This window comes from Mesocricetus auratus, unplaced genomic scaffold, assembly GCF_017639785.1.
Source record: "Mesocricetus auratus isolate SY011 unplaced genomic scaffold, BCM_Maur_2.0 Super-Scaffold_100676, whole genome shotgun sequence".
Lineage (NCBI taxonomy): Eukaryota > Metazoa > Chordata > Mammalia > Rodentia > Cricetidae > Mesocricetus > Mesocricetus auratus.
In genome coordinates, this window is record NW_024429266.1 from 144,491,666 (window position 1) to 144,509,680 (window position 18,015).

Below are 18,015 nucleotides of genomic sequence, written 5' to 3' on the forward strand. Positions count from 1 at the left end.
TCTTCAACAGTTTGTGTCCACCCTCCCCAGCATGGATGGTGCCAACTGCAAACTTTCAGGCTGACAAGAAGCCTGTCTGATTCTCAGTGTCCTGTTAGAAAGATTGTGACTCCATATACCCCTGGTCCTCACCCCAGACTTTATAGGGCCCTGGAGGCATCCCTTCCCCTCTTGGTGTCTGTAGAGGAAAGCAGTCTCCTGCCTGTCTCAAGCAGGTTCTTTGGGGGACTACGCCTGGATGTCAAGAGGAAGCTGCCCTGGTTCCCAAGTGACTTCTATGACGGTTTCCACATCCAGTCCATCTCTGCCATTCTATTCATCTACCTCGGCTGTATCACCAACGCCATCACCTTTGGTGGGCTTCTGGGGGATGCCACAGACAATTACCAGGTGAGTATGAGCTGGGGGCAGACCCGCAAACACCAGCCAAATTTACTGCCACCTGGTGGCAGTAAGGAGCTTCACTTTGTAATCCCAACACCAAGATTGCATGTACCGCCCTGAATCTGGCCATTTCTTTATAAAATAACGATTTTAAGAGTAATGTAAATAGTCTGAACTTTTAGGAAAATCACCCATGTTGCGGTTCATTCCTTCCCCACTGATATTTAATTAACTCAATCACCACTCTTAATTAAATTGGCTAATTGTGGCCTTCTCCTTACATTTTAATTTTATGTTTTCTCCTTACATCTTAATTTATTTTTCTCCTTACATTTTAATTTATTTTTAAAATTACTTGATGTGTATGTGTGTTTTGCCTGCATGTATGTCTGTGTGCCATATGCATTCAGTGCCCATGGAAGCCAGAAATGGCATCGGGTTCCCTGGAACAGGAGTTATAGGGTGTTGTGAGCTTTCCTATGGGTGCTGGGAACTAGATGAGCAATCAGTGCTCTTAACCCCTGAGCTATCTCTCTATCCAGTCCCCTCTATTTAAAAAAGCTCACATTGATTTCATTTATGGAATGAGAGTTAAGTCGTTGCCATGAGAGCATCGTGAGCTTCCCTGGGGAAGGTACTGGCCTCATAGAGACGCACACAAGTTTGCCACCAAGGGTCTTCTCCAGTGGGGGCCTCTGTGCAGAACCATTAGGCAGCTCAGAGCAATGTCAAGCTTGGGAGCCCTGCCCTACAATCTCAGCTACTCAGGAGACTGAGGGATCAGAAGTCCAAAGCCTGCCTGGGCAACTCAGCATTATGTTGTCTCAAAACAACAACAATATACCAGGCTATGGTGATGGGACACATCTGCAACCCCAGCACTTAAAATACATAGGTAGAAGGATCAGGAGTTCAGGCAAGCCTCTGCTACATACTAGGCTGGAGGCTACCCTGGGATACATTCGACTCTGTCTCAAAATATAAAAAGTAAGGAACAGGCTGGGTGTAGTGATGCATGCCTTTAATTCCAACACTTGTAAGGCAGATCTCTACTGAGTTTGAGGTCAGCCTGTTCTACACAGACAGTTCCAGGATAGCCAGGGCTACATAGGGAGAAACTTGTCTCAAAATAACAGCAACAATAAAAAAGTAAGGAACTTGTTCTGTGGATAAAAGCACCTACAGTGCAAATTTGATGACTTGAGTTAGACCCCCTGTGCCCACAGCAAAAGGAGGGAAGACTCCTAAAGGTTGTCTTCTGTAGGGAGAGATTTTTACGTATCTGAATTCCACACTTGTACATGTATGTGTGTGTGCACATGTACACATGACATACACATGCACAATAATAATGATAGCACATAATTTTTTAAGATATTAAATTTTAAAATAGAAAAATGGCAAGGATCTAGCTCAGAGGTTTCCTAGCATGTTCAAGGCCGTGAGTTCAATCCCCAACACTTGCAAGACAACATAAAATCTCAGAGCACCATGGAAAAGACCCGTTTTCAGATGTGGAAATGAACTTCTGTTGTTACCCACATCTGTCTCCCAAGCTCCAGGTCCATGCCCAGCTGTCTCCTGGGCATTCCTACGTGGCTGCCTCCCTGAATCCCCTGGATCACACTGATAACATGGCATCTACCATCTGCCATCTGCCATCTTTTCTTTTCATTGGATGCTCGTGATTCTTTTCCAGCATAACATGTAACGTGCCTCACCCTGCTATCCCTGACAGAAGCTAGCATTGCCCTGAACTACATGCTTGTCTGTCAAGCCTTGTCTCCGTGTTCTCGTCCTCAGCATCCTGTCCTTCGTACAATGTGTTTTCTGTTGACCCCGATACCCTCAGTTCTTTGGGACACACTCCCTTCTGCCCCTGCCTTGGTGTGCACTGTCCCCTCCCTGGGGCTGGTTGTTCTGCAATCCAGCTAATGCACATCTCCGAGCCAATACTTGCTTGTGCTTGGGTCCTCAACTCTCACCTATCTGTCTGGAGTGACCTGCTTGGTGACCCCTTCTCTTCTGCTGTGAGCTTTTCTGCCACTGGGAACCCATGCCAGCATCCCACTCCTTGGAAGTGACTCTCAACCAGGGGCAGTTTTGACCCCAGGGGACATTTGCCCATATCCACAGCTGGACTTGGCTTTTATAACTGGAAGGGACAGTGAGTATTGGCATTTAGTGACTACAGGCCAGGGATGCTGCTCAGTAGCCCACAAGGTACAAGGTAGCGCCCACAACTGAGAATCATGTACCTAAATCATCAATAAGGCCTAGGTTTAAAAGCCCTAAAAAACTAGCTGCTTATCTTCATGTTCCACTAACTTGAAAATGTGCTCTATTGTTGACTGGCTGGTCTCTGGTGCCCATCACATTGCTTAGTACATAGCATTCTAAAGATTTATTTATGTTGATTTTATTAACATGACTGTTTTACCTACATGTGTGTCTGAGCACTATATGCTTGCAATGCCTGCAAAGCCGAAAAAGGGCGTTGGATCCCCTGGAACTGGAATTATACTAGTTAGCTGTTGTGTAGATGCTGGGACTGAGCATGTGTCCTCCAGAAGAGCCACAAGTGCTCTTAGCTTCTGAGACATTTCTCCAGTACCTGCTAGGTGGCTTTTGAATGAATGATTTGGTCTGAAGTCTAAAGGCAACCCATAGATGTTTGAAAATGAATGAATAATTACATGAATGAATGACAACAGAAAGGGCCCCCGGGATAAGAATTTTCACTGTTTTGTAGGGCTCAGTATGACAACGGAAGTCCCAGAGAACCGTTATCCAAATGGAATTAGAGAGTGATGTTAGCCATGGCAGGAATGAAAGACGGGAGGTAGGATTGGGAAGAGAGAGCCCACTGACAGGTCAGTGGAGAGGTAGTTAGTCTTAGCCTGTGTAGAGAGGCCCCAGTTGTGTGACATTATTCCTGGAGAGACAGAACAAACATCTCCTCACCCCAGATAGGGAGCCCATGAGAGACCAAAGTAAGGATAACGCCAAAGCTCAACTTGGTGAACCATGAGTTTTTCTGGGGTTACTTACATGGATGAAGGATTACTTACAGGAACAGATATGACTCAAATACCGCTGTATCAGCAAAGCCCACTCCAACGGGTGACAGCACACAAAAGCTAGAAACCTGTGGCACACTGCACAGCCTGCAGGCAGCTCACAGGTTCAAGAGTGTCCTTTCCAACTGACCCAATTGGCCTGAGCCTCCTACAGGCAGCTCAGTTTGTCCGAGATTCTGTCTCTGTAGGCTTTACAGTTTGCATGTGCATGGTGGGTACTGACTAGTGTATCTGTTCAGATTCAGGGACTTCCTGAAGCCATCTAGTTGTATACTTCCTGAGCTTAAGGAGCTTCCCTGCAGGACAGAGAGTTTCACCACCCTTTACGATGGGTTGTTTTACCCCCTTGTAAAAATCCTGTGTCCTAAGAAGCTTCGCTCCAAGATAGGAGGTTTTAATCTCAGAGGAAACTGCCCACCCACCAGCCCCTTCTGCCTCCCTGAGCCTCCTGCTTTCTTACTCGACAGGGAGTAATGGAGAGCTTCCTGGGCACTGCCATGGCTGGTGCCTTGTTCTGCCTCTTCTCGGGGCAGCCCCTCATCATCCTCAGCAGCACAGGGCCCATCCTCATCTTCGAGAAGCTCCTCTTTGACTTCAGCAAGTAGGTACCACATGGTAGGCTCCATGCCTAGTCTTGATTGAAGCAGCTAGCCAAGATGAGGGTGGAGAACAGGTCCAGGCTGGGTGGGGGATGGAGGGGCTTGTTGAGGATGGGCATCTTGAACTGTGGTTGTTGGGTGGTTCCTTTTGACTCCTGTAAACTGCCTTGATGTTCTCAGAGTGCAGATTAGCATATGGGAGCAAGCCAGGCCACACCACTGCTCACTGGAAAGCCAGTGTGGCAGAATAGCCTTGGGCAGGTGCTCATAAGGCTCGGCTGCCTTATGGGTTTGGACTGGACCATTCCCTATGTTACTCCAGACCATTCCCTACCAAGCACCAAGATTCCTGACACTCAGTGAGGTCCCTTCCTAGAATTCTCAAAAGCCAGGCACCCCAGGGCCGGGGAAGTGACTCAGTCAATAAGTGCTTGCTCTGTAAACCTGAAGTTCTGAGTTCAAGCCCCAGAACTCACCCACATGTAACATCTTGTGATCCTGGTGCTTGGAAGGTAGAGATGGGTACGTCCCTGGGAGTCCCTGAAGGGACTCTGGCCAGCTCAAGCATTGCAAACATGGCTCTGGCAGGCCTTGCCCTTCTCTCCCATTCCCTCTGCCTTGCTAAAAACCCTGAGGTTACATTCCTAAGGCTAGCCATCAAGGTCTAGTACCTTATTTAGTCACTTCATCTTCCTGAAGCTGACTACCAAGATCCAGCTATCGAAGTATTGCAGTCCAGCAATAAGAAGCCCGCACTGGTTCACCTAACTAACATGCCCAATTAAAATTAAACACCCCATCCTAACATGCCCCCCCCTTTATCTTTATAAGCCACCATTTGCCTACAGGCCAAGTCTGTCTCCTCTCTATCCAGAGGCAGTCCTTTGTCTGTCCCCCTTTACCCCTCAAACAAATATCCCTTTCCCTTCTCCCTGGTCCTCTGTCTCCTGTCTTTGTCTCTCATTCCCTACCCTCTGTCCCTCTGGAGCAAATAAATCTCCTTTGTGATGAGAACCTGGCCTTGAGGGTCCTGAGCAGATATTTCTCCTTTCACTCTCTACCTGGAGATTTCCACACATGCACACCAACATACATACAAACCCACAAATACACGTGCACACATGCACATAAACACACACACACACACGCGCGCGCCTTTAATCCCAGCACTTGGGAGGCAGAGGCAGGTGGATCTCTGTAAGTTCGAGGCCAGTCTGGTCTACAGAACGAGTGCCAGGATAGGCTCCAAAGCTACACAGAGAAACCCTGTCTTGAAAACCCCTCTAAAAAGAAAAGAAAACACACACACATGCACATGCACACACACAAAACTAGGCAACCCCACCCAGGAATTGTCCCTGTCTTGTCCTAAGGCAGTCTTCTGTGCTACAGATGAGCCACTTGGGGTGGGGCTGGGGAGCCTAGACCAGAGGTCCCTTACTTCCTTTTGCCATCCAGAGCCAATGGCCTGGACTACATGGAGTTCCGCCTCTGGATTGGCCTGCACTCCGCCATCCAGTGCCTTATCCTGGTGGCCACAGATGCCAGCTTTATCATCAAGTACATCACCCGATTCACCGAAGAGGGCTTCTCCACCCTCATCAGTTTCATCTTCATCTACGACGCCATCAAGAAGATGATTGGTGCCTTCAGTTACTATCCCATTAATACGGACTTCAAGCCTGACTCCATCACCACCTACAAATGCGAGTGTGTTGCTCCTGACACAGGTAATCACCAATGCGCACCGCCCCCCCCACGTTCTCAATGCGGGAGGGGAGCTTGTTTGGAGGGGTTGCTTAGCCAGGTGCTTACTGTTCCAAAGGAACACATGCTGGGTGCTTACTTAGTGAAACTGGTCTGTCTACACAACCCAGACTGGCCTTGGCTGTGCTACCCAGCTGGCTGTGAAATTCACAATGCTAACTGCAGAGTCTTGAACCTAATTTTGGGAAAGAATTTGAGGGGATGATAACGGGAGTAAAAGCCACCACATGCTGTGGTAAAAAAACACCCAAGGCTGTAATCAGGAAACTGCAGGGCACTTCAGGAAGAGCAAGGCATGGTTTACCGAAGCATGGGCTGTGTGGAGGTTACAGCTGTCGGCTATGCTGTGCAAGTCAGGGGGAGATCTGATGGTCCCTCCCAGGGCCATTAATAAATGACATACCACTGCCAATGTGGTTACAAACCTTATAGAGTGAGACCAACCCAGGGGACAAGCATCTCCACAGTCACGGTGGGGGGGCCTTGCCTGTCATGCTGTTGGAAGAGTTGGGGAAACTGGCATCATGCAGTCTCCTAGGCATGTGGGCAGGTTGAGAGGACCGTCATGAGGGACCACATCCACCACAGGATGTGGGATGAGAACTGAGAAGTTCCAGGAAGCCAGCTGCTGCCGAGCATAGGGGGAACTTACAGCGGGGAGAGTACTGTGAGAGCTACCAACCCCCTTGCCTGGGAGCCAATTGCTTGGACTGTCTGGCATGCATGTGCCAGCGGGGTTTAAAGGACTCCAGCACTGAGTGGGCTGGAGCTAACATCTGGCCAGCCTGATAATCAATCTTCAGTGCTTTCTGACCAAAGGAATCATCCCCTGCAAAGTGAAGGCCTCCCCAGAGTCGGATCTCCATCACGGTCAGAACCATGCCCCTAGAAGCTGCTAGTGGAACAAAGCTGGAGGGCTCAAGGGAATGCAGAGTAGGGTGCGAGACCTACGCAAGCGCCACTATACTGGCCTGCGGAAAGCAAACTGAGGTCCAGAGGCCACCCACGGCCACACTGAACCTCACTTTCCCTGACAGTCAAAGAGTAATCAGTGTTTATCAGGGATGCCTGGGGGGTTTTCAAATAAGAAGGAAAATAAGTAAATATTAGATTGTTCAATCCCTCATCTTAATGAAAATAAAAAAATAATAAAAAGAATTGATAATGCCAGGGGTGCTGGCACACACTTCTAACCCCAGAACTTAAAAGTCAGAGGGAAGTGGATCTGTGTGAGTTCGAGACTAGCCTGGTGTATGTAGGAAGTTCCAGACCAGCCAAGGCTACGTGCTGAGACCCTGCCTTAAAAATATTGATCTTGCCTTTAATTCCAGCACTCGGGAGACACAGACAGGCAGATCTCTGTGAGTTTGAGGCCAGCCTGGTCTACAGAGTGAGTGCCAGGACAGGCTCCAAAGCTACACAAAGAAGCCCTGTCTCGAAAAACCAAAAAAAAATTTTTTTGATCTTGTCAGTCAAAATTCTGTATTGCAAGTATGGGGTCCTACTTTAGGCTGTGTCTTTTATGAGATGCCCTTCCTGCAGGGGATTACTCACTACACTGGCCTGGAAAGAAGTCTAAGTTTCTCTCTCTGTCTTTTCTTCTTTCTAGCGTTAGTTTTGAATTGTTCTATTAAACAGTGATAGGTGAAGTCTACCCTTTGTACTGGTCCTCGCCTAGATCTCTAAAGAGATTCTGCTACAGGCCTTCTTGATTCTATATGAGGCAGAGTCTTGCCTCAGGGGCCAAGCTTGGTTTTACTACTGTGCTTTTCAGACTCTCGGCCCATGCACTGGGCCCAACCCTGCCTTTTAGAATCATACATCCTTAGCTGGGCATTGGTGGCGCACGCCTTTAATCCCAGCACTCGGGAGGCAGAGGCAGGTGGATCTCTGTGAGTTCGAGGCCAGCCTGGTCTACAAATCGAGTTCCAGGACAGCTTCCAAGATAATACAGAGAAACCCTGTCTCGAAAAACCAAAAAAAAAAAAAAATCATACATCCTTGTCTCTTTTTAGAAAGAGCCCAAACTCAGGGGTCCTGTGAGGAGCTTTGACCATCTGTTCACCTAGAGATGCCCTATGAACAGGGGCTGCAGGAGCATAGACAGTGGTCTTCCAAGGGCATAAAAAAGCTGTTGCCTGTTTATGAATTACTTCCCCACAATTCTTGCCTGATGCCTGATTATCTTGAGTCATCCTCATGGTTCTTAGGGCATGGTCCCAAGCCTGGCAGCATTTGCCCCAACTAGGAACTTAGCAGAAATGCAGAATTGTGGGCTCCAACCCCACACTTGAGAAATCTAGAAACTCTGGGGTAGAGCCCAACTGGCTGTGTATGGACAAGTCTTCCAACGGCTTCAGTTGCCCTCCCTCCCAAGTCTGAAAATTTTTGCCTGACTGAGCTGCGATTAGCTACTAATCCCGGCACGATTTCTCCACAGAGAATAAATGGGCTGGTGTTAACGCCAGTTCATTTTCATTAGGAGAACTTAGATGGTCTGGGCATTTAGAAGACCAGCGCAGTGGGGAGCTAATGGGGGTTTCTGCCCAGTTCATGTGCCGCTGACCACCCTATTTCCTAGCTTTTCTGTGCAGCCCAGTCTAACGATGGCACACTATCCTTCTCTCACATTCTTCATCATACAAGCTTGCTTGAGATACCCTTTTCCTCTTTGATATTTTTCCATGATAACTGATTTGTATTCTGTTTATGGATGCTGCAAATGCTGATTTGGCCGCTCTCAACTTTAAGTGAGTACCACTCTGTGTACACCGGAATTGCACAATATTTGCTACTTGGACCCTTTCTGGACTTCCCCATACTATAGTTCTTCCATCTCGTTTAGGGTTTCAGTCCTTGCTATAAGAGAATTAGTAAGCCCAAGTAGAAGACAAGGTGTCTGTCGTGAAAACACTGGGTGCTGGGGCACTCTTGAGCAGTGGAGTGGGTAACCCCTACTGGGCCTTCTTGTCTGGCTTCTCTGTTCATGATGTTAACCGGGCATCATGTTTTCTTGTGAGAAGAGGCAATAGATTCCCTGATTCCTCACAAGGGAGGCTTTCTTCAGGATGATTCTTAGGATGCAATGCCCTTGGCACTGGTATGCCCAGGGTCAACACTGATCCAGCTGGCCCAGACGTGACCAACTTCTGTGATTAAACCCAGCCCCATGGACAACTTGTTAGAGGCTGGATGAAGCCTCAGGTCTAGGATCTTTTTGCTGCGTGTCAATCCAAAGGTAGACAGCCAGCAGGAACCAATGGGGATTCTACACCACTTCAGACTATAGCACCAACTGCCATCGGTCCCCAAACCTGCCACTCAGGAACTGCTTGGAGGCAGAAGGGAAGAAGCCAGTCTCCCCTCCACTCATGCAGTCCAGAGGAGGAGAGCAGGCAAGCAGGGGTCTTCCAAAGCTGGCCTTCATGATGAGTGGTTACATCACCTGGGGAGCCTGGCCCTATGGGTGATGAGCCCTTCCTACCCAGAAGAGTCAGGAGAGCCAGACACGGTAGAGGGAGAGTGGGAAATGATCTGACTCTTCCAGCTTTCCTCCCAGAGCTCAAGAGGTTGTTAGGTACTCCACTTACAGTTAGGGACACTGAGGTCAGGGAAGGGGCTGCTTAGCAAGGGACGCAGAGTGGACAGTTGGTAGCAAGCAGCACTTTTGGGCTCTGGTTCTCCTTCAGGTCTTAGATCCAGGTTATACTCTTCTTGCCCTGCACTGAAGGTGCATATTAGAGAGGAAAATATCCAAGTAAACACTCTGGTAGGTCTGGCTGGCTTTTAAAGATCATAGAGTGGGTAGGAGAGACGTCTCCATAGATGGAAACTGGGCAGAGTGGGAGGCTGATAGTTACTCCGCCAGTGGCCCGGGATGGGATCATAGCTCCGAGCATGAGCTCTGAGACCTTAGGTAATAGATCACTGAGCCTCAGTTACCTCATCTATAAAATGGGGATACGTCATGGAGATTTTGGGAAATGAACAAATGAGTGCATTCCCAGAATTTGGTATAGTGCATGACATGGAATTCGCTCTCTGAAACATTTTTTTAAAACTTCATGACAGCACAAAATTGTGTCTAGCAGGACTCACAGACACACAGTTGATCAGCTGGTTTCAGCACCCGATTGCTGATATGAGTTGTTAGAATCAGCTGTTGGTCCTCAGGATGAGCTGGTCTGCACAGCGCAGCTGCTCTGTGTGAGTCAGGTGTGCAATTTCCTGCCTTATGGGAGCAGAGCGGGAAGGTGAAGTCAGTAGGAGAGATCTGAGATGGGCAGGGGTGGGGCCCTCAGAGGCTGCAGGCTGCACATCTAGGAACCACTGACCCCGGCCCATGTTCTGTGTCTTCTCCAGTGAATACGACCATGGTCAATGCCTCAGCCCCGCTGGCACCAAACACCAACACGTCTCTGGTAAGCCCTTTCTTATCAGGCAGACTGTTCGTGCGCTTTGTTTAAGGTGGGGGGTCAGGAAGGAGTTGGGAGGTCAATCCCAGGAGCACCTGGGCTCTGCGAACGATGCTTTTAAGCTTATAACTGTAAGCATCCTGCTTAAAAGCATCTTTTGTGCGTGGCATCTCTATGCAGAAATATAATGTGTGCATACCCAGGGGAGGTAGATGATAAACGGATGTATACATATACAGTTTGCGGTTAGTTTCTGCTGGGGAACTCCCAGTTCCCATCCAACAGTGCACTCCCAGATCTGGAAGTTCATTAGCCCGCCCCCAATGAATTTAACCTGTCCTTGGCACCTAATAGTCTCCAGGGACCCCAGCAGGTCTGCCTTCCCAAACAATGGTAAGTGGTGGGCTTCACGCCTCTCTCAGCCTGAGCAGATGGAAGGATGCTAGATTATAATCCAGGTAAAGGGCAGCGTATAGGCCTTGGGGCAGCTTTGTAAACTCTGAGTGTCCCTAAGGATGCTTACACTCCCCTGCACAGGCAGTCAATGGCTCAGCCTATCTCTGTCTCCATTGACCGTGTATCCCAGGCAGGGCCTGCTTACCAGTGCCTGTTACGTGTTAGGTGCTGGGAGGTGGCCTCCCATGCACCCGCTGGGATGGTTTGGTCTGTGTCTTCTTTGCATTGCTTCTTCACTCCTTAGTGACTCCGCAGAGTGGTCTCAGATTTCTAAAAGCGTGAGGACAAAGGTGTGAGGCCTCTTACAGTGGCTCCAAGCAACCCCAACCCCCCCCCAAAAAAAAGCAGCTTTGAGAGGAAGGGTTTATTCAGATCACAGTTCCAGGCTATAGTCCATCACCACAAGGAAGCCGAGGCCACAGGGGCTTGAGGCAGGGAGTCGTATCCAGCCAGGAAGGGAGGAAGAATGAATGCATGTTTAATACAGATGCAACTAATGTTTTATCTGCAACTGCTTAAATTCACATATGTGAGGCCCACAGCTACAAAGGATATAGATTATAAGTATATGTATGTATTTTCACTATTTCACAGTCTCTGAATTTTAGCATCTGGGACACCAAGGGAGGAAGTGGTTGAAATGACCCAAGAAGAGAACAATGAGGATGAGACACAGGGAAAGGAAGAGACGCTAACTGTCTCTGGGAAGGCAGTGTCAGTAGCACCGAGGCTCTCAGCCTGGAACGGGAGACAGACCTACTGAAGGAAATAGCATCTTCCTCCTGCTGTCAAAGCCACATGTCCCAGAAGAAACTGTCCCTAATCTTTCTGGGAGCTGCGTGCCTGTCATTCTTTGGGCAGCCTGCCCCAGGGACACTGCTCTGGTATTAAGGGCACCACCATGGGAAGGAGGGCTAGGGACCTGCAAAGGTTTGGAAGTGAGGTGACCCAGGACCACAGGGAGAAGGACACACTGCCTAATAGGAGGGTTCTGACCCCCTTTCTCCTGTGCTTGGTCTCCAAGTACACCCCCCTTAACCTCACAGCGCTGGACTGGTCCCTGCTGAGCAAGAAGGAGTGTCTGAGCTACGGTGGGCGCCTGCTGGGGGACTCCTGCCGGTTCATTCCAGACCTGGCACTCATGTCCTTCATCCTTTTCTTCGGGACTTACTCCATGACCTTGACTCTGAAGAAATTCAAATTCAGCCGCTATTTTCCTACCAAAGTAAGTATCCCTAGCAGGTATCAGGACTTACATCCAGGGTCTTAAGACAGGCTCAGCTCAGTGAGACAGCACCTCAGGTACAGGTGCTTAAGGCCAAGACTGACAACCTGAGTCATATCCCCAAGACCAAAACCGTGAAAAGAGAGAACCTGCTCCCATGCTTTATTCCCTGACCTCCAAGCTGGGCCAATGGTACCTGTGCTTGTGTGGGCACGCACAATTCTTTTAAAGGAATACTCCCACAGTGTCCCTCCAAATGACTCTATCTTCTGAAAGGATGGACACCAAGGAGGCACTGGCCTGAGGGATTTATACAAGTTAAGACCACAAATTTTGCCCAGCCCAGTGGCCCAAGCCTATAATTCCCAGCTCCATAGAGATTGAGGCAGGAGGATCACAAATTCAAAGCCAGCCTGGGAAACTCCAGGGAGACATGATGTCCTCTACATGCCACCAGAGACCCCAGCACATAGACGCCATTCATTTACACAGACATACACATACAAATAAATAATAAAAATAAAGGTTTAACTATAAGATTAAAGTTTTTTGAAAGAGGGCTAGGAATATGGCTTGGGGTCAGAGTGCTTGTCTTTGATAGCAGGAGGACCTAGATTTTCATTTTTTAATTTGTTTATTTATTTTGGTATTTTTGAGACAAGATAGGGTTTTTCTACGTAACAGCCCTGGCTGTCCTGGAACTCACTTTGTAGACCAGGCTAGTTTTGAATTTATAAACATCTGACTGTGTCTGCCTCCCTCCGGAGGGCTAGGATTAAAGGCATGTGCCATCATGCCCAGCGGAGGCCCTAGATTTAATCTTCAGTATCGAAAAACAAACAAGACCCACAAGCAAGACTTTGGAGGTAGAAAAGTCCAGGTTCCCAGGATAACATTTTCCAACCTTCCTTTTGGCCTTTTGCTTCTTAACTCCTTGTGTTTCTAAATTTTTTTGTTCCCTTGGTGACTGATAAAGCTAAAAAAAAAAAAAAAAAAAAGAAGGAAAGAAAGGAAGAAAGAAAGAAAGAAAAACAGCCAGGTGTTGGTGGCACATGTCTTTAATCCCAACACTCAGGAGGCAGAAGCAGGCAGATCTCTGTGAGTTCCAGACTAGCCTGGTCTACAAGAGCTAGTTCCAGGACAGCCTCCAAAGCCACAGAGAAACCCTGTCTTGAAAAACCAAAAAACAAAACAACAATAACAAAACAAACTTATCATGTGTTTATTGGCCATATAGCCAAATTGGCTTTGTTCTTGGAAATGTTCTGTTTTAATCTGTCACATGTTTTCTGTTGAATTTGATTTCTATATGCTGTGTACTCTTTTTTTGTGATGTATGTGTTGCAAAGACCTGTTCCCATTCTGTTAACTGGCCTTTGATTTTTCTTTTAATTTTGTTGTTGTTGTTGTTTTGTTTTGTTTTTCGAGACAGGGTTTCTCTGTAGCTTTGGAGCCTGTCCTGGCACTCACTCTGTAGACCAGGCTGGCCTTGAACTCATAGAGATGCACCTGCCTCTGCCTCCCAAGTGCTGGGATTAAAGACATGCACCACCAATACCTGGTTTAAAACTTTTTTATTATTTGTTTATGCAGGTGTACCATGCTTCATGTATGAAGCTCAGAGGACAACCTGTAGGGGTTAGTCCTCTCCTCCCACCATGTAGGTCCTGGGAGTAGAACTCAGGTCCTGAGGGTTACCTATTGAGCTGTCTTGCCAGGCTTCTTTTAACTTATTGTTTTTAAGATTCATTTATTTTATGTGTATGAATGTTTGCCTGCATGTGTGTATGTTCACCATATTCGTGCAGTCTCCAAAGAAGCTAGAAGAGGGCATCAGATCTGATGGGGCTGGAGTTGCAGAGTGTTGTGAGCCACCAAACCTTAGCAAGAGCGGCCAGTGCTCCTAACTGCTAAGCCTCCTTCTCCACGGCCTCTCCCACTCCTTGGCTTTTCTAATGGGATCTGTTGATTAATCAAACAGTCAAATTTCCCTTTCAGAAAGTACTAACAGAAATCCCCTGTCAAGCTCTAAAAGCCTGGCTTGCCTTTTGTGTTTGCTCCGCAATCCATTGTAAGCCATTCTGATGTATAATGGGAGATAGTGGTGCTTTGTGTTTCGTATAAAAAGCTCATTGTCCCAGCTTTTGTTTTTGCTTTTAAAGATCATTGTTTTCTGTACTGTTTTGCAATGCATCCTTTGCCATGTCTCACATGTTCCTGCATGACAGTGTCCCTTCTGGGTTTTTTTGTTCCATTTCACTGGCTTATTTATATGCCAGTACCACAGTCCTCAATTCTACACCTTATGATAAGTATCGTCTTATAGACCAAGTTCTTTGTCTTTTTTCAGTAGCAACATCATCACCCTTGCATTTCTAGCTGAAGTTTAATGTCATTCTAAATCTTACCAAAATTAAGATCTAATGGCTTAGCAGGTGATGGTGCTTGTCACCGAGACTGGTGACTTAAATACCCTTTCTGGGACACACATGGTAGAAGGCGAGAATCGTCTCCCACAAGCTGTCCTCTGACCTCCATACACAAGCTGTGGTTTGTACACACACACACACACACACACACACACACACACACACACACGCACACACACACACGCACACACACACTTTTTTTTTAGAGACTAAAGTGTTCTGTTGCCTCCTGGAGAAGAAGGCTGCACCGGTTGGCACTCATAAGATTGGTAAGTGTAGGAATACCAGGGACTGGAGATGAAAAGTGCTGTTCAGGAGTGCCAGCCACGTAGGACGGAGAAGGCTGTGCCCCCTGGGATGAAGCTGAAGATGACGTTGTCCTCAGGCTGTCACTTCCACACCCAGGTGTACACTGCAGAGAAGCCTCACACATGGGCAACATTTTTCACAAAGAACATTGATTCTAAGAGGAAAAACAATGAAAGTAATCAGCTTTATTTTGTTTTGTTTTGAAATGAGGTTTCACTTAGACTGTGGTCCCACTAGTCCCAGACTCATGGCAATTCTCCTGCATTAGCTTCCCAAAGTAGGAGGGCCACACTGAGTAATCTGTATCAACTTATAGTGCAACGAATAGATGAATGGAAAGTCTGGAGAGAGGACTGGATGGTTAAGAGCATTGGCTGCTCTTTAGACGACCCAGGCTTGGTTCTCAGCACCCACATGGTGGCTCACAACTGTTGGTAACTTCAGTTCCAGGGAATGGAATTCAGCGCCCTCTTCTGGCCTCTTTGGGCACCAGCTAGGCATGCACTGCACTCACACACAGGCAAAACAACTATACACATAAAACAATTTTTTTAAATAAATAAATGGAAAAAATCATGGAATCATTGCTACAATTAATGTACGTAGCTATCTCTTTCTGCCAGGAAAAAATGTCACAAGAATAATGTTGAACAAACAAAGTGTCAGAAGATTACCAAAATATGCTACCATTTATGTGACAATTTTTTTTTTTTTTGGTTTTTCGAGACAGGGTTTCTCTGTATTGTTTTGGAGCCTGTCCTGGAACTCACTTGGTAGACCAGGCTGGTCTTGAACTCACAGTGATCCACCTGTCTCTGCCTCCCGAGTGCTGGGATTAAAGGTATGCGCCACCAACGCCCGGCCTTATGTGACAATTTTAACAGCACAAAACAATACTATATTTTGTTGAATGAGATAAAATTGTCAATAGTTTTCTATAGAGAGCAAAATGCTACTGGGTTCAAGAGAAAGGTATCAACAAAATGGAGGATTTTTCTTTTCTATTCCTTCTTTCCTTCTGTCCTTCCTTCCTTCCTTCCTTCCTTCCTTCTTTCCTTCCTTTCTTTTCTGAGATTGGTCTCTCTATGTAGCCCTGGCTGTCCTGGAGCTCACCATGTAGACCAGGTCAGCCACCACACCTAGAAAACTTTTTATTTTTGGTTTTTCGAGACAGGGTTTCTCTGTGTAGCCCTGGCTGTCCTGGAACTCACCATGTAGACCAGGCTGGCCACTAACTTGGAGATTCACCTGCCCCTGCCTCCTGAGTGCTGGGATTGAAGGTATGCGCCCAGAAATAAGAAACCTTATTTCTTAAGGCAGAACAAAGTACATTGTTAGGTATTATGTCCATCTTTGTGTTAGGTCAGAGCATGTGAAATCACCTGTATCTGAAAAAACGGCAAATTCACATTGTTTAACTTAATAATTCTTTGATCTGGATGCTGAGATTACGAAAAGAGAAGTATCTACCTGCCCTGAATATTGATTGGGCTGTGACCAATATTTACATATTTAAACTATTAGAATCAAAATGGAGGAAGGCGTGATGCCACATACCTTTAGTAACAGCACTCAGGAGGCAGGTGGATCTCTATGAGTTCCAGGACAGTCAGAGTTATGTAGAGACCCTGTCTTAAAAATACGTGTATCAGAGATGGCTCAGCAGTTAACATCATCTGTTACTCTTACAGAAACCCTGAGTTCAGTTCCCAGTACACATATCCGGCAGCTCACAACTGCCTGGTCTCTATGAACACACACACGCGCACACACACACACACACACACACACACACACACACACACACACACACACACAAGCACATGATCTAAAATGAGAAATCTTTTTACAGATAGAATCCACTTGGCAGTAGAGGTCAGAGTGAAGGTGTCACAAGAGGAAGGGGGAGCAGAGGAGGAGAGAGGTGGCGGTCAGGGCAGGGTGGCACCTGCTGTGGTGGTGAGTTAAAGGCACTGGCAAAAGCTGAAGCAGTGATGAAATACAAACAGCAAAGGCCACTCATAGAAGAATTTTAAAAATAACTCCCCAGGGTTTGGAGCGAGCAGGAAGGACAGCATAAGCAAATCTAAGCCCTCATCAATAGGCAGTGCTTAGCCGGGCGTTGGTGGCGCACGCCTTTAATCCCAGCACTCGGGAGGCAGAGGCAGGCGGATCTCTGTGAGTTTGAGACCAGCCTGGACTACCAATCGAGTTCCAGGACAGCCTCCAAAGCCACAGAGAAACCCTGTCTCGAAAAACCAAAAAAAAAAAAAAAAAAAAAAAGGCAGTGCTTCTTTTAATTATTTATTTATTTTACATCCTGGCTACAGTGTTCCCTCCCAGGCCTCCCCACTTCCCCTTCCGTTCCCACTCCCCCAATCCACTCCTCCTCCCTTTCTGTTCAGGAAAGAGCAGATAGCTATGGATATCAACAAAACACAGCATATCAAGTTGCAGTAAGACTAAGCACCTCCCCATGTGTTAAGGCTGGGCAAGGTGACCCAGTATAGAGAGTAGGGTGTTTTAATTAATAATTCAAACCATGAAGGGTCAGCTAGATGGCTCAGCACACTGGGCCCAACCCCAGAAGCCACAGAAAGGTGGAAGAAGAGAACTGAAACCTCAGCCTTGTGTTCTGACCTCCATATGTGCCCCCTCATCATTCTCCCACATGGGCGGTAATAATAATAAATGAGGGGCTGGAGAGATGGCTCAGCGGTTAAGAGCACTGAATGTTCTTCCAGAGGTCCTGAGTTCAATTCCCACCAACCACATAGTGGCTCACAACCACCTTGAATGAGATCTGGTACCCTCCGCTGGCATGCAGGCAGAAGACTGTATACACAATAAATAAATAAAAATGAACAAATAATGGTTTTAAAGTATGAAGCTGTGTGAAGCCACCAAAGAGACTTCCAGAACTAACACCAAGTGTGGGTATATGTGGAAGGTAGGACCAAGTGAGGACAGGTCGGTGGGGTTGAGATGCACCTTTCCTGTCTCTCCATGCTATGTGAATTTTAGCCAGTTACATGCTATTTTAATAACAAACTAGAAAGCGTGGGGATTCGGGGATGAAGTCAGTGTGCTGTGTCTACCTCTGCCCTTCAAGTGGTTTCTATAAACAGAACATCAGAACTATGCTCCCTGCCTCCTGGCTTATCTCCAGCCAATGGTGATACAGAGAGGAGTGGAGGAGACAGTCGGTCATTCCAGAACTCAGTGCTGCCTCTCCTCAGGTGCCCAGTCACAGTTCTGAGACCTGGGATGTCTGAGTGTCTCTTTCGCAGACTTGCACTCCTTCAGGGTGGTTTAGCTCAGAGCACTTCACAATGTGGGCACGCTAAGCTG

At 47.2% G+C, this 18,015-nt stretch overlaps 1 protein-coding gene across 5 annotated transcripts in view; it reads left to right on the forward strand.

The window, feature by feature from the left end:
- Positions 1-18,015, forward strand: part of Slc4a5 (solute carrier family 4 member 5) — an 80,414-nt gene that overhangs the window by 41,873 nt on the left and 20,526 nt on the right. For all 5 annotated transcript variants that reach the window (XM_013119249.3, XM_005078328.4, XM_040737721.1 and 2 more), the window contains 5 exons: positions 216-390; positions 3,932-4,065; positions 5,522-5,793; positions 10,193-10,251; positions 11,726-11,926. In XM_013119249.3, coding sequence (XP_012974703.1) covers positions 216-390; positions 3,932-4,065; positions 5,522-5,793; positions 10,193-10,251; positions 11,726-11,926 — 841 coding nt within the window. The remainder of the gene's footprint in view (positions 1-215; positions 391-3,931; positions 4,066-5,521; positions 5,794-10,192; positions 10,252-11,725; positions 11,927-18,015) is intronic.